The sequence below is a fragment of the Amblyomma mixtum genome, chromosome 4 (genome assembly GCF_055824585.1).
Source record: "Amblyomma mixtum isolate Tamu chromosome 4, ASM5582458v1, whole genome shotgun sequence".
NCBI lineage: Eukaryota > Metazoa > Arthropoda > Arachnida > Ixodida > Ixodidae > Amblyomma > Amblyomma mixtum.
The window spans coordinates 127,872,254-127,889,353 of record NC_143015.1 but is presented as its reverse complement, the minus strand read 5'-3'; the positions used below and the strand labels follow the sequence as shown (position 1 = coordinate 127,889,353).

Here is a 17,100-nt window from a genome sequence, read left to right as displayed (position 1 = left end):
TTCCCGGCGGGAAGAAACAGTGTCGGCAGCGACTTCGGTCGAAGCTTCAGGTGCTTGACATTCATGCCTGACTGTCGAACGAGCGCTGGGTTATAGTAGTAAGCGTCAGGTGCGAAGTGTCGACCGCAAACGCGGAGTCTTCGGCGGGCGTGCGACGCTGGCAGTCCGATGCGCTCCATCCAGGCTGCTCGCTCACGCACGTCTCTAGGAACAAAGGCGGGGACACATGTGCGAAAAGTGCGTGCGATTCGCTGCGGCGCGTCGTTGCGATCGTCGTCGCAACGACCGAACGCAGCTCGTCGCATGCGTCCAACCTGCTGGATGCCAAGGCGGGGACACATGTGCGAAAAGTGCGTGCGATTCGCTGCGGCGCGTCGTTGCGATCGTCGTCGCAACGACCGAACGCAGCTCGTCGCATGCGTCCAACCTGCTGGATGCCAACGACGAGCCGCATGCGACAAACGCAACGACGGGAAGCAGGAGCCAATGCGAGCGCGGGGAGCGGCAGCGTCATGATGACGTAGAGCGTGATGCTCAGGGCGCTCGGGGCCGACCCATGCCGGCCTGCCGGCCAGCCTGGATCCCGTCTGCCGGTGTCATAAAAACGAGCTAAAGTGTGTTCTTGACTTAAATAATAAACCCTGGGATGAGAAATGTGAAAGAATATGTCATTTTTGAGGATCGCTGACCAATACTGAGCTGCTGCTAAAGGTAACGACTTCGATACAAGCAAACTTCTTTCCACAACCGCTTCGCAGCTGCCGCTGGCCGGCTCGCCTGGCGCCCGCTCGCTTCGCTGCTGAAGGCGTCGCGGAAATTGACCATATTATTACTTTATTGTGAGATCATGCTGTTGACAGTAGAGCGATGTGTGGAGTAGGCCTTTTATTATAGCTCAGGCGACTTCCGAAGCGCCGGCCGCTGCGGCTTCGATACGAAAGAGGCTATAGGCCTAGCGACGACCACGGCAGCCAGGCAGTAGCAGAGCTCGTCGCCCGGAGCGCCCGCGAGCGGTGCCGTTGCCGAAAGCTCGCAACGTATGCAGGCATGCTTTGTCGCTGCTCGAGCAGACTTTCTGATAACAAGGCAATCTTGTATTTTCTTGGCATATTTGTACACGATCACAGGCAGCGCTGAGGCACCGCTGCACGGCGGCGAAGTGTGACAGCGGTTGTGGGCGGAGCTTGGGTAGAGCGGCGCAGCGATTCTCACCGCTCCGTGTGTCCCTGCTTGCAGTGGGATGGCAGATCGCACGCGACGATCGGTGCGGCGCGTCGGCGAAGTTGTCGCACATGTGTTCCCTGCTTAACATACCTGAGTTCAACACCTCGCCAGTCACTGGGTTTGCAGCCGACGACACAGCAAGGCGTATTCATCTTGGGCGGTCATAAAAGGCACTGCGAGTGGCTCCCGAACTCGCGACAGAAAGAGGCGGCAGTGGTAAATTAAAACCATATGCGCGAAGGCAATGCCCTCGCCCGCGCTTGTCCGAGGGGGTCGCGCGGCAGCTCGAGCAGACGATTTTCACCGCTACCGGAAGTGTGCCCGTGACGTCGAAGCTGCCACGGCTCTAGCGAATGACAGCGTGTGGTGGCCTGCCGACGTCATGGGACTAGTGACGTATGTTTTCCCGATTTTGGTTTCAGAATTGCTCCCTACGAAGACACCAAGCGGCCCGCGACTTTTAAAAAACACGATTTTTAAAAATTCATAATAAATTGCCGGCTCAGTTCCGAAGACTCATACTTGGTTTCAATGCTTCTGAGCATCACTTCTAACATTTACAAGCGGCTTTTAATTCTTTTCATGGTCCCTTTAAGAAAAGAGCCGTTCGAAACAGCGGCATCATACTAGGGAGGAGCGTCTTATTGGGTGCCTCGGTCTTGCTTGCGTAGTAACAAGTTTTGGGCTGAAATTTTAGACATGCATATCCCAGGACACAGGTACTTTGTTAAAATTGTACAAAATACTAGAGTACTCATTTCTGCTTCCTCTAACTTTGAATATAATTATGCATGCTGACTGCAGTAAACAAACATTTAACAAGTTTTCAATGATTAGCCAGGTCATGAGTAGAAGTTCTCTCACTGTGTTGTGGGCTCCTGGGCCCATATTCTATTGACAATTGTAGCAACGGAGTGATCCGTTCGGCGTTTTAATCACTCGCCACCACACAGATTCTTTTTCTTCAACACAACAACCACCATGTGTTTACATGGATGAGAAAAGGCGGCACATTCCATCATCGACCACGGCAAGTCCACCACACAGCACACACTCCCAACACACACTCACTGACTCACACTGCCTGACAACCCGTCTCGCTCCCCACCGCGACCGTGCCGACCCTTTCCCAGAAAGGGCATATAATCCCCTCTGAGGTCGTCGTGCGGGGAGGTTCGGTGCGTTCGGCGCCCACTAGTCTCAAGGTAAGGGGGTAATGCCCTGTGCGGCTACCACCGTCCGTTCTAACACTCCCCACCAGAATGTGTGGAGCGCATTCTACGATTCTGTCAACTGCCGCACCGGCCTTCGGAGAACTGAGCCGTGCGACACTCCTTCCTCGCAGGAACGTACGTTATTGTACCTGCCGTTAAAACGAACGAAGCATCTGAGGGGTCGAAGCGGGCGGCTCCCTAACCGCCGTCGGCATAGTCGTTAGCCTTCTCCCACGGAGAAAGCTTGATAAGGTTGGAGGGTCGCCCTCTCCGACCTCGTTGTACACATAAGTCAATGGCCGAGAATTTACGAAGGCTTCAACTTCGCAAAGGATGGTGGCTAAGTGTTCAGTTTCTAGGCATTTCTTTCCGATCACTTTACTTAAAGCCATCTTCACTGAGCACACCACCCTTTCATAGAAACAGCTCCACCATAGCACCCGATCAACAATGAAGCGCCCCTCAACTTCTGCACATGCAAAATAGTCCACGACATCTGGGTGGCGCAGCGTATTTCACAGTTCGGTCAGTTCTTTGCTGCTCGCTTGAAGGTTCGCTTGTCCCAATAAATGGTACGGTCCCGTCGGAGCACTTAGCGGCGGAGCACTGAACCGTTAAAAAGTTGCACAAGCACGCACCACCGTTTTCACGAGATCTCTGCCGCGGAGGGCCCAGTACCTCTCGCGGAATTGCACGAGTGTGTCCCTTGCTCCGGCGTGAAGCATTTTTCGGTGTGCGTCGATCGACATGAGAGCGGAACACCGATGGTCCTTCGGCAGGACGATGGGGTTCTTTTTGAGGCTTCCATGGTAGGCCAACTTCGTACCTGCCATTGCGTGTAGTGAAGCTGGTCTCAAACCTTCGCACTCGCTTGGGTTTTCTGCCTCTCTCCAGCTCGCATAACTGCCTGGGAACAACCGCTATGTCATTTTTCTCTACTGTGGTTCGCAGAACGATTGCCTGGGCGCTACTCAGTACTGGGGAACACGAACTCCTTTTTCCTTGCACTGCCCATCCGAACATCGTCTCTGACGCGGTCAGGCTGCCTTTTAGACGACGAATCCGGCCTGTCACCGCTCCCCAGTAATGGTCCGATACGATAACAATATTAATTGAGCGGTGTTTTAGCTCGTTCATGTCATCGCCTAAACTGCAGCCAAGGTGGTCCAATTCTTGTATGATACTTTCGTCTGGGCTTGGGAGATCCTGTTGACAGATAGTCGGTGTTTCGAGAGCGTCGATCTCGTACCTTCGGTTGTTTTGCCTGCTTCGCAAAGTCAGCTGAACCCTTCGAAAGGTGCGTTCTTGTTTACCGCCTCCGAACACGCCGTCTGTTAAGATTTCGGTACCGAGCAGCTTGCAGTTCAGCTCCTTTGATAGCTGTTCAGTAATAAAGGAGCGCTGGCTACCAGTGTCAAGCATAATTCTAGCCAGTTTTCTCTTCTTCTGGCTCTCGGCCCATGCTGTCACTGTTTGGATCAGGACCGCCGGTGTCGCGCCACACTGCGTTGCTTGTAGGCTGACTGGACTAGAGCTTTCGTTTATACCCTGCTGACTCTCATGCGGTAGAGCGTCTCGCCGGTTGGGAATGAAGCTCGGGTCACACATCGTTGAGGCATGCCTGCCGCGACACTTGCTGCAAGATATCATGCTCTTGCACATCCTTGCCGTATGTTTTGGCCTCGTACAACGGAAACATCGGCCGTACTCCCGTAACATGCGTTTCTTCTCCAGCAGCTCCCTTGCGGTGGTGCAATTCTCTGTTGCATGCTGTTCTGACTTGCACAGGAAGCATTCCACGTCCTTCATTGTGTCATGCAAGGCTGCCGCCGACGAGTGTCGAGCCTTGCCAGGATATGCTGCACTCTTCACCAGTTCATGCGCCTGATTACGGGACATGGGCTTACCAGTTGCGTCGTTGTGTTGCTCACTGCCCGCCCTTTCTCGGCACTCAACTTCGATTCGAAGAAATTTCAGAAGTGCGCGCAGCTTTTTCTCATGCACCGACTCTGTTCTTGTCTCGAGCTAGCGTCGGTGTTTGAGGTGTTGCCGTTGCTGGAGCCCTCTGCGTCCTTCGAGGCCATCATCCTGTTGTACAGCAGGCTCAGGTCGGTCGGAAGCGCCCGGAGCACAAGAGGGTAGAGCATTGCGCAGTACGATTCTTCGCCCACACCCAACGCCATAAGGCCTCGCATGCGAGCCTGAAGGCTGTCGTACCAGCGCCGCAGAGTGTGGGCACTGCCTGTCGCTGACACCTGTGCGGCAGCCATGAGGCCTTCCATCTGGTCCTGGATGAGGATGGCTTGATTCGCCAATCGCTGCTTGAGGATGTCAATGGCGTGGTTGTAGCACTCCGCCGTCAGTTGCAACCCCTCGATGGCAGATGCTCCGTCTCCTGTCAGTGCAGATCGCAAATACTGAAATTTCTCTGCTGGCGATAGGTCCGAATTCTTGTGGATCGATGTTTCAAATAGCTCCCAAAATGGCTGCCAATTCCTTCTTTCGCCGTTAAATTTCAGGAGTTCCAATTTGGGGAGTCTTGTCTTGGCAGTCGTTCCTGTCGTTGTGCTTCGATCTTCGTTCGAGTTAGTGCTTCCCACGCTCGTTCCTTGTGCGGTGCGTTTCGCTGCAGACTTCAGCTTGGTTAGGGAAGTCACAATCTTGTCGCCGTATTCGATGATGGTTGCGAACTCTGCGTCGGCTTCCTGTTCGGTGATCAAAGGCTCGATCGCGGCGTCTACATCGTTCAGTTGACGTTGAGTCAATTGCAGACGTTCGATAATTACCTCCAGATCCTCGGCGTTCGGTGCGGTAGACTTCAGCAATGCTTCTGCCTCACCAACCAGACGCGTTGCTTGAGTTCGCAGGGCCTTCCTCTTCCTGTTCGAGATCTCCATGTCTGTCGAGGAGTCGATCTTGGTGGTCCGTTGATGTTGCAGAATCGTTCTCCCGGGTTTCGGCACCAGAAATTAGTGTAGTAACGAAGTGATCCGTTCGGCGTTTTAATCACTCGCCACCACACAGATTCTTTTTCTACAACACAACAACCACCATTTATTTACATGGATGAGAAAAGGCGGCACATTCCATCATCGACCACGGCAAGTCCACCACACAGCACACACTCCCAACACACACTCACTGACTCACACTGCCTGACAACCCGTCTCGCTCCCCACCGCGACCGTGCCGACCCTTTCCCAGAAAGGGCACACAATCCCCTCTGAGGTCGTCGTGCGGGGAGGTTCGGTGCGTTCGGCGCCCACTAGTCTCAAGGTAAGGGGGTAATGCCCTGTGCGGCTACCACCGTCCGTTCTAACAACAATAATGACTTCTGTATATTGGTCGTGGTGTTTTTTTAATCATTAAAGCCTAACTTTAAACAACCTGTATATACATAACTTGTCCCAGCTAGGTATCTTTACTGCCATGAGCCATTTATCTGACAATTTGATTTGCCATTGAAATCGACGTAACCCTCATGGATGTCGTCGTTGGGTTGAGTTACTTCGAGGTAGTTGACAAATTTTTCAGTGACCATCTCAAGCCCTGAAAATTGCCCACTAAGGTTTAAAAGAGAAAGTGCATTGCATTCGCCTTCGGTTTTGTAACTGCTGTTGCGTGGATTGTGCCAACAAGCAATACAAGCAACGACACTGGCCGCAATTCGACAGTGAAAGACGGAAGTTGATCCACAAGGGAAAAATGATACAGAATCCTTCTGTGCATTGCTTAATAAATAGCTGTGAAACTGTTGATACGATGTGGATCTAATGCGCTCTTTAATAATCCTGTAAAATACGCGTTGCATTGTAGTTATGCCAGGAATTACAGGGAGTTAATTTGGGAAGAGCAACCACCAATGTTACAGTCGTTTGGCTGGTGGACAAATTTTTTAAAAAGGCGTGTAAGGAAGATCAGGCATCCAGTGCTACAACTATGCGATGGTAATTTGATGTTTTTACTCCACTGATAGCGCTTAATGTAAGTGTTGGCTTCAGACCCGTGTCAGAATTTTGTGGAAGGAGGAGGTGGGAAGAGGGAGGCAAAGACGTATCAAGAGTGCAGTCCCCTCAGCTACGGTGCTGGAGAGGGGAAGTGGCTGGAGTGTTGTGCTTCTGTGCGATTTTGAATTCAATTTCGCGAGCATCAGATTTTTTAGAAGGGAGGGGGGGGGGGGGATGATGTTAGCACTGCTTCAACAGTAAAATGCTGTAAAGGAGGATAGAAAACTCGATGGTTTCGGGGTCATTTTGCAATAGGTGAGCACAAACCACCACCAACTCACCCAGTTTTCTTTCATTTTCAGGAGTGTGTATTTTATTTTATTCTGCGTTGTTTGTTGTTATTATTTGTGTACATTACTAGTTTTAATTCATTATTACGTGTATTTTGTTCAAATTCCTGTGCCATATTTTTATGCTTGTATCGCCCCCCCCCCCCCCTATGTAATACCCTCGCACGAGGGCCCTTAGGGGTATTGTAAATAAATAAATAAATAAATCAGTGTATGTGTGCGACTGTGTGGTGTAGCGGTGGATCCAGGGTGTCAGCCCTAGTTAGGAGGTGCGGTAGGGAAGCGGATGGTGCGTGTTGCTTCTGGAGGATGATGCGAGGCCGAAGGCTTCTCATTTAGGCTGCAGGCTTCAGTTCAAAAGACGTCAAATTTCCGGGGTGGGGGTGATGCTAGGACTGCTTTCGGAGGAAAATGAGTGGACTTAGGCGGCGGTGGAGGCCAACGAGATCCTCGACTATGGAAAACTGATTACTGAAGCTCCCTCCCACCTCTTATGCCCCGATTCTTCCTTACAGAAAAAAAATGTTTTACTACTACCACGGTGCTTTTCTGCATCTTGTTTTTTTTTCAATATTACACTGCCTTCCAGCCAGCATTAAAAAGCTAGGAATGCTGGGAACTTTGATGACAATAGTTCAGTTCAAATGGCAGCACTTAGTGGATGACAACAAAGCTGTCCATGCAGTATTACGCTTACGATTTCCTGACTGCTTTCTCGGCTTTATTTCATGACCTTGAATATCAGGCTTGCTATTTACACTTCGATAATGCAGCCCTGAATAATAATTACTGGCAATTCTACCAACCGTATTGGACGACCCGACATACTGCGCGAGTACACACGGGGCGGAGATGCATAGAGACGCATTTTCATTGAGTTGGAGGAAAACAGATCTATTCGTGAATCGCATGTTGTCGAGTTCATCATGTAGAGGTTGGGCTGCCCAAGCTTACATGCCGCTGCGTTGGCGCCGTAGTCTTCGTCAGACGGAGAGGAGGGACTGAGGAGTTGTCCTTGTTTGTTCGCCGAGGCTTAGCTTCGCCACGAAGGCTTTGTCACTTGGGGCCCCGGAGGACCGACCGCCAGCGGTGACATCTGGGGCCTTACTCGTCACTTCACCGACCGGCTTTTCTCGTTTTATCCCGTCCAATCAGTGACGCTTCTTTCCAGGCTTAAGCGTCTACCCCGCCCTCCTCTCAGCGCCGGCGCCTGCGGCCTTCTTCCGCATTTTCCCATCGGCTTGGGCTTTTTTCTAATCCCCCTGGTGCCGCTGTCACTCTTGCGGGTGTGCTTGACCAGTGTAATGCTTCTTGGCGTGAGAATAAAGATGATGGCCAGGCTGTCACACTTCAGACCCCTAATCAGCCTCAGCCCTCGACATCCGACGATTCCTGGCGCCATACAGTCTCTTGTTCGAGCACCTCTAGGGTCTGACAAAGGGAAGATGTTGTCAGAGAGAGGGGTCCTCCGGAGATGTGCCGCGCACTGTCACAATATATCGAACTGTGCTTATTCGTTCACAATATGGTCGAGAGTAGTGACGCTCATTTCACCCAGGTTCGTCCAGAAGAGAGCCTGCGCAAGACGTGCCCGACCTCACCTGTTATTGTGGACGCCGTAGTACGAACCTACTTCTACCAGCACAAGTCATACATTATCGTTGGAGGACTGGGAGGCTTCGGCCTGGAGCTCGCCGACTGGATGATAGGCCGTGGCTGCCGGAAGCTCCTACTCAGCTCCCGATCGGGAGTACGGACGGGATACCAACATCGGTGTCTTAAGCGGTGGAGACACGCTGGGGCCAATGTGATGGCGACCAGTGCGGACGTGTCTACAGTAGAAGGTGCTCGTCATATCTTCGAAGAAGCCTCCACCATGGGACCCATTGGCGGAATCTTCAACCTCGCTATGGCAAGTGAACAAATGCTCTTCATATTCGTTTTTTTCTATGTTGATAACGCGTAGGAACGGAAGTCAACACTTACTTTGCAACAGTAGACTTGCATAGAGCGCGTATTCTCTACGCGGCGTCCGGGGTCGAACCCGCGTCTTTCGGGTCAGCAGCCGAGCGCCAGAAGCACTGAACCACATCTTCAGTATTCACTTCATGATGCTTAGGTGCTCATTAGACGTTGAAGTAGAACATGTTGTAGGGCTAGTTGCTGAATTACTGCCGCCATGGTAAAGTTGCTCGGAAATACACACACACACATGCACGCACGCACACGCACGCACGCACGCACGCACGCACACACACACACACACACACACACACACGCGCGCGCGCGCACGCGCGCGCGCACACACACACACACACACGCACACACACACACACACACGCCCGCACACACACACACACACACACACACACCCGCACACGCACACACGCGCACACGCGCGCACACGCGAGCACGCGCGCACGCACGCACACACACACACACACACACACGCACACACACACGCACACGCGCGCACACACACGCACACACACGCACAAGCACACGCACGCACACACACGAGACAGGGTACAGGACCAGGGCAAATTTCAGCGCCATGTCTTGTGTGTGTGTGTTTTTTGCCTTTTCTCGAAGGCTCTTTGCCAGCTTTAAATTGTGCTCGGACAAGAACTGCAGGCATTCGGTTCGATGACTGCTGAGCGCGCTTGTTGCTTCGCCGAATCATTCAGCTGTCTGTGGTATCCGGTCTGTCCAATGAACAGTTTCGTTTGAAAGCCTTTTTTCGCTGGCTTCCTGCTCGCCAGACTGCCGTCAACACTACGTGACAATGTGAACCTGTCTAATTCCATTCCGGATCGCTTGCTCTTAAAAGCTTATGAGTTCTTCTTTTGCTTAGCGGACATTTTTACAACACAGGAAACACGCAGACTTACAGACAACGGCATTATGTGCGTCATATTGTAACGTGGCGGCCAGCCGAAGAATGAGGCGTGATGAACCATGAACAAGAGATGATTTAATGGCCGCTGGCCTAGCGCGAGCGCTCCGTCCTGCGCCACTGCCAGCTTCGTCGTCTTCGTCACACTTTCCGGGGCCACCGAGCGATCGTCCTGATCGGTGACCAACACACGCGCGAAATGGCGATGGTCTTGAGTGGAGGGTTCAACAGTATGTAGAAGATGGTGCAGTGCTGGCCGCCACGATGAGAAAGATGAGAGAATGAGCCCCGGTCCATGAAGCATCCGGGCCGGAGGGTGCCAGGAGCTGACGGCCGAGGTCCGCGGACGCACCGGACGGCAGGGGCAGGGGGCGGTGTCTTCACGTGCGGGTCTTTGGTCTTGGGTCTCGGGTCGGTCGGGTCTCGGGTCGGTCGGGTCTCGGGTCGGTCGGGTCTTGGGTCGTCGTGTATTGTGGTCCGGGCGGGGGACGGGGCTGCGGTGAGCGGCGAGGTCGGTTCAGGTCGGGAGGGCTGGAGCATGGCCGGGCTGCGCGGACCAGGCACTCACGGCCGACGTCCACGGCAGGCGCAGGACACTGAAGCTCTTGGACTAGGATGGCGATGAAGGGACCCCAGCACCTCACACCAAAAGTAACGTGGCGGCCAGCTGAAGAATGAGGCGTGATTAACCATGAACAAGAGATGATTTATTGGCCGCTGGCCTAACGCGAGCGCTCCGTCCCGCGCCACTGCCAGCACCTCCACCAAAAGATGTTACGGGGATGTTACGGCGGTAAGTCTATATTGGCGGCTGCTCTGAGATGGCCAGCACTCAGCTCAGACTCCGAGGGCCCAGCTACGCACTGTCAACGTCGTCGTCGTCCAGCGCACCGCCACTTCTTCGTTCACGATTCGTTCACTTATTTAGTAACCAGTTCAGCGGTAACAATATGTTTCATAATTTATCGTGCATTGCCTTACTGCTTTTTTGCCCTTATGAGAGAATAGTGTACGCGCCTGATTTCCACACATGCCTAGCTTTCCTGGACATCACCAACTAGCACCATTTTTGGCCGTCACACCAAACAATGCAACCCAATGGAAATATTTTCCTTCCTAATCCCGTAGAAACTGAAAAGCGCGGTGGTACGGTGCCCGAAGGGAGTTACAGATACTTACAGCCGACTCTTCCTATGCGCTATGGAATAAAATATATCAAATGTTTCCTTCGTCGGTCTAACTACTTCTAGCCGCCATAGAAAATGAATGGTTTGTACCGATTATTCAAACTTCCCCCATTACTTTTCAATGTTCTGCACCTTGGAGCACGTGGTGTCATCCGCGGAAGCCAGAAACATTTGTCTAAATTTTCAGTGATTGTGTTAGTTTGGAGGACCGTTTGAGAAGCGCACACTAGGATGTTTAGCGCGGAGCTGTGTTTGGTTTTTCCCATTGCGCTGATCTTTTATTTAAGCGCGATTCCATTTACTTGAAATTAATGACAGAACGCACAATGACCACAAAAATGTGGTCATTGTGCGTGGTAATTTTGCTTTGCTTGCCCTGATTGAGCATCTAAAAGCTTGTTTTACAAGTTCATTGTAATTTTCACTACTCCCTTCTCCTGTCCCTCCGCACACACACATAAAAAATGAAAACGAAAATGCGTAGAATACACTTTTACCCTATATGTACACACTGCGTTTCTTTGCAGGTTCTCAGTGACGCCCTTTTAGAAAACCAGACGGCCGAGTCCTTCGAACATGCCTGCAAACCAAAGGTTTCCGGCACCCAGCTATTGGACGAGCTTTCCCGCCGTCTCTGTCCCTACCTTGACCACTTCGTCGTCTTTTCATCCGTGGCGTGCGGTCGGGGCAATGTCGGGCAGAGCAACTACGCTTACGCTAACTCGGCCATGGAACGGATTTGCGAACGGCGAGTCGCCGATGGTCTCCCCGGTGAGTTGGCCCTCTCGATAGGGCTTCGCCAAAATGGCGCGACGCCGAAATGGGGTGTAGGGGCGACGCATAGGACACGTTTAGAGGCGACGCATTGGTTACACAACAGGTTGGCGTAGGCTTGAGGCCTGCTGACCTAGAAGTATAGCCCAGTTATCTAAACCTGCACATTCTCCATAAATATCTATTTTGCCTCACTCGAGTGAAAACAGAGGAAATTTTTATCCCAAATTACTGATTTCCTTTGATAAGAACTTCCATTATCCTTCGGTGACCCTCCAGTGCTTCGCTTGGAATAATAAAGCCAAGCACTGTGGTTAGCAAACAGTGATTTCAATGAAAAAGCCTGCGAAAGGCTAGACCGAGAAAAAGAGACACGCACGGACATAGCGCTCATGTACCATGTACCTACTGGCTCAGGAACTTACCGTAGCAAACAGTGTCTTAGTGGCGCTAATAACCACAGATTACCTTGCCTCTTGCAAAATATGTTTGAGGGACGTGCGCACACGTAACTGAGTTCTTGTTCGATCTTCATGTTGTACGACCGCTCAGACAGGCCTAACAAACTTAAAGGGTCCTGACGGGTTGAAAACTGCCTTCACCAATATGCTCCTGTAATTCTGCTTCTTATACATTTTCAACCAAACCCTGCAGCTACTAAATTCTTTAGGCTTGTATTATTTTACAGGAATTAAATCAATTTGTAAAATTCTTGAGTTTTAAGAGGAAAGATCATTTAAATAGAAATGTACACAGAAATTTGAGATTTAATTGGATCTCCGAAGATTTTTAGACATTTTCAGCCTCTATTATTTTCATGGCGCTATTCCGACGCCAGCAACGCACTCCAGAAAGAGCACGAGCAATAACAAACTGGGTTCCATGATGCGAGAAGGAGAAGAACTGAGGATACATTTTATAGCAAAACACAAATTAACGAGGGGATTTTTGGCCATGTTTAAAACGACAGAATATCCAGGAAATTATCCGCGATACTACAGTCCTGCTTCCGATTGTTTACAAAACCTAAAAATTATAGAGAGCCACCACGGTGGCTCAGTGGGTATACCCGAAAAACGCGGGTTCGGTCCCGGCCGCGGCAGTTAAATTTCTATGGAGGCGAAATTGTAGAGGCCCGTGTACTGTGCGATGTCAGTGCAGGTGGCCGAAATTTTCGGAGCCCTTCACTACGGCGCCTCTCATAGCCTGAGTCGCTTTGGGACGTTAAATCCCATAAACTGAACTAAACCAAACCAAACCTAAAATTACAGAGAAGTGGGGCGACACTCATGAAGAAAAAAGCAAAAACTGCAGCTCTCACACGAGTTGATGCAGGGATATTCTTATGCCTTGCGATAGCGCATTATTTCAGATCGAAGCATTTACCTAGATCATGCTTTGTCTTTCAAGGGCTCGCAATTCAGTGGGGCCCAATCGCTGAAGTAGGCGTACTGCACCGGAGAAAGGGTGCCGACGCTGAAGTCGCCGGCTGTGCACCACAAGGGATCCGCTCCTGCATGAACGTGCTGGACCAATTCCTGAGCCAGAGGCAGCCCGTTCTGTCATGCTTTGTGAAGGCCGACCATTCAACTAAGTCTGAAGAGGAAACTGCAAGCACAAGAGATCTTGCGAAGACTGTCGCACGTATCTTTGGTAAGCGGCTACCTGCATATTTTAACGCTAACAACTTTCAAGCTTCCAGAGTTCGAACACATACAAAGTTAGGCTTATTTAAAGTCATGTAACTGTATTTGCTGTTGAAACATTTAGACATATACATGCCGACACCTTTTCGTAACTGCCACACAAATCCATTCTTATACATCGCCAACAAAAGCCCGTATGTTCTAACGAGGCTGTCTTCTTCGTCCCTTCCTCATTCCTTTTCTTCACCTTTTCTCAAGTTTACCAGATTAGCATTAACAACCAATTATCTGACCCAGGGGACATTGCAAGTGGTGTTCCAGCAGCTAAGACCTTTCTTAGGTTCAAATATTGCGCTGAGTAATGCAGTTAGGACAAAGTGTTGACCTTAATTCCTAAGAGAAAAGTTGGTATAAAAAAAATTTGACACCCGATGATACAATGCCATACGAGAATTCTGCGACAGCAGACTGCCAACAGTCTGCGAACGCTTGCACTTCATGTTTTCTATGTATTTCTTTTAATTAGAACGAGCGCAGCACTAGATTATAGCGGAATTTCCTCTTCTTTTCCGCTTCGGCCGCTGTCGCCTTAGACGGTGCATTCGGCCCGCCCAGCATGCCGGGCTGTTACATCTTCGCCAGTCGAGGGACCGGGAGCAACTATCGCAAACGCAAGCTCGAAGATAACTGAGCGTTGCGGTGGTGCTAGGCGGAACTGGCGCGCGAAGCCGATGAAGTGGTGCAACGCAACAAATCGGGTTCTCTCACTTGCCGGCCTGCTCCTCGCACTCCTCCGGCGCAAGCGCTAGTTAAAGCCCGCCCCGCTAGGTTCGCTGTTGTGGTGGGTACAATGCGATTTTGGCGAAAGGGGGACGGAATACTGTCGAATAATACTGTAAAAAGCTGCTCTGCATTGCTGGAATGATGGCATGCTATCTTACGGAAAGCGCGCAAACATTGCGATTTTGCATTCGGCGCACGCTATACATAAAGGGTGGGATGTTCATTGACGCTGCCTACTAGTACTGTAAAACGTAATAATGCGTTAGCATTTCGCGAAAGGAGAAAAATGATGTAATTTGTCAGCTGAAGCTTATCAGACATCTATCATACAGTCTTATTGTACACCCAATCCTTTACCAGCTGAAGCGAGCGTCACATGGGAGTGCCGCCACTTGTGATGATGTAGTCTTTTTTTTTGCCGACTCGTAGAGTACTCCTAGGGGGCCACGTATACGTTGTGGAATATTATTATGATAATACCCCTCCATTTCTTCTTGAGAAGATTCAGAGAGTCCGAGAAGAGCCGTATAACTATTGTTAAAACATATACTTGTGCGCTTTGTAATCCACGAGTGTCGACAGAGCTCGTCTTTGTGTTTTGCACCGGACTTGCGTTCTCTGGTCTGAGCTGGCCAGCACAGCCTCCCACCGCTCGAGAGAAGGGATTTGTGCTAGCTCCGCCGGAGGCGGCTCTTCTCTGCAATCCCATAAGATGTGGTCGTAAGTGGCGCGTTCGCCACAGCGGAAACATTGGGGTTCGTATTGAGAGGGGTGCATGAGTGACAGTTGCGCGGGGTTCGTCAGGGAGCCGTCTGCACGTTATGTGTGTGCTTTGGACAGTGTTTTAGCGAAGTAACATGTTTTAAAATCCAATGCAATCCTAAGTCCCCGTTTGTTTTGCGCTGTCTACACTAACTCGTAAAACCAGCTTGACTAATTCGCTCCTTCCCGTGAAAATGAACCTCGACACTGCCGAGGCATAGAGTACATCCCAAGAAGCACACAACTAAAAGCAGAGGAGAAAAAATTTCAGATACGGCCTAAACAGGTTACAATGTTATGTAACATAGTAACTTGTTTAGGCCTGTACAGGCACTTCAGCACTCATGCATATCCCAGTGTAACGTTAGCGAAGTGGGGAGAGGAGAAACGAAGAGTTACTGCAGCATACACTGAATGGACGGCATATGAAAATGAATCATACAGAAATAGGACAAAGCACTGCAGAATATAACAGATATCCGATAGTAACAAAAAACTAGCGGACACCTAGTTAATGCTAATCCTGAATTGGCAATAGCACCAGCAACTCGCCGGGCTCGCCATACACGATCTAGCACGACCCCACATGCTGCACACCGAATCAAAATTGATTAGTCGCATTGTTTCATGTTTCGCGAAGCTTTGTGATTGGTCAGTTGCGCTCACATGACCCCGATGAAGTCGTCACAGAACTGATCATCCGGGAAATTTTGTTATGGAGAGGCCAAATTTTTTCTCCGAGACGACAGCCTAAATGCTATAGCAGCCACCCAACCTAAAATGCTTTCATCGCGCAAGCCTGGCAGAACAGGTTTATATCAGGTGAGTGACCATTGGTGCAAAAAAAAAAACTATTGTTGTCTGTTAAAAGAAAATCTCCCGTCCAGTGCCACACGCTGTATCGCAAAATGTTTGTTATATGAGCTGCCACTGTTAGTTAGTCCCATGCAGGCTTTGATATGTTCGGGCGCATGGACTTGAGAAATTCAAATAGTTCTACTTACCGAGCTTAAGGGCATGGTGTTATATATTTTTGCTAGAAAGTAGAACGCGAATGACTCGGCGTTCTTTCAATGGTGGATTAACGAAAGAGAACATTCTGAAGCTTTCGAATAGCTCTTCAGACCGATTCCACATTCAGGAAGCTTTTACAACAGTTATCTTCTGGTCCCTCTGTATTTTCCTTCGGCCTTTGTTCCTACACCTTCTGCTCTAAATAACTGAGAAAAAAGCAGAGCAAAATCAAGCAGCTTCTTTCGGATTTGATATGGAAGGACTTTACTAAAATAATTTGAACGAAAGTGTCCCAGCTTTTCCAACTTTTATGAAACGGCCCAAAAGTCATTAAAAAAATATTTAAAAAAATGTAGCCGGAAAAAAAACAACTTCGCGTGAGCGAAAATGAAAAATGAAAAAATAAAAGCTGTAAATGCTAAGCCTACGTAGAGGGTTTTCTTGCCAATATTTCTCAATCACACTCCCTTGCATATAGACTAGAAATAGCGCACACCGTCGTTCAGGGATTTTGCTGGGTTACATTGAGGGGGGATTGAAAATGTTCATAAGATGCGCTGCAGCTGACCTTTCTTCCCCCCCCCCCCCCTCCCCTCCTCCGCTGATGAAGTTTGTGGTGTTGGTGTCTACTGACATTTATTCTAGACTGAATATGTGATCCCACGCATTTTTTCCAGGATTTATGGGTTGCGATATTTTTCATCGTTCACTGATGGGAATGTTTAGTTGTGTTTGCACGCATTTTGAACCTGCATAGAAATTATTTTGCGCAATGGTTTATATAGTCTATGGATCTTGTATCTTGTGCTGTGCTAGGCTTAATTACGGCGTTTGGAATTATGGCCCTCCACAGGCGTGAAGGAGCCGACTACCTTCAATCCGCACACGAGCCTTGGAGAACTGGGCATGGACTCGCTGATGGGCATCGAAGTGAAGCAGACCTTGGAGCGAGACTACGACATCATCCTGTCCGTGTCAGAGATCCGGCAACTCACCTTCGACCGGTTGCGAGAGATCGGTGGCGGCAGCGGCGAGAGTGCTGCACCAACTGGCATCAAAACTGCTTAAAAACGTATAGTCCCACAGCAGACATGCTCATCGAGGCATATTAAAAGGACGTGAAAAGAGATTTTCTTTTTAGATTATACTGATTTTTTCGAAATGCAGTGGAATTTTTTTTATTTCCTTGAAGGCGTTAAAGGACTGCTGCAGGCCAGAGTCTAAAGGCAGGGCACTTACCGAAATCTCTGTGCCTTTGTTGTCCAGCGTTGTGCTCTCATGCACCATAGCTGTAACATGCGCA

The 17,100-nt window shown here is 50.0% G+C and overlaps 1 protein-coding gene across 1 annotated transcript in view; it reads left to right on the top strand.

Annotated features, from left to right (window-relative positions):
• The window catches only part of LOC149348185 (fatty acid synthase-like), a 68,448-nt gene extending 51,583 nt beyond the window's left edge, over positions 1-16,865 (top strand). The window contains exons 21-24 of the mRNA XM_089587971.1: positions 8,294-8,647; positions 11,346-11,589; positions 13,003-13,245; positions 16,651-16,865. Of these exons, the coding sequence (XP_089444097.1) occupies positions 8,294-8,647; positions 11,346-11,589; positions 13,003-13,245; positions 16,651-16,865 (1,056 nt within the window). The remainder of the gene's footprint in view (positions 1-8,293; positions 8,648-11,345; positions 11,590-13,002; positions 13,246-16,650) is intronic.
• Positions 16,866-17,100: the final 235 nt, after the last annotated feature.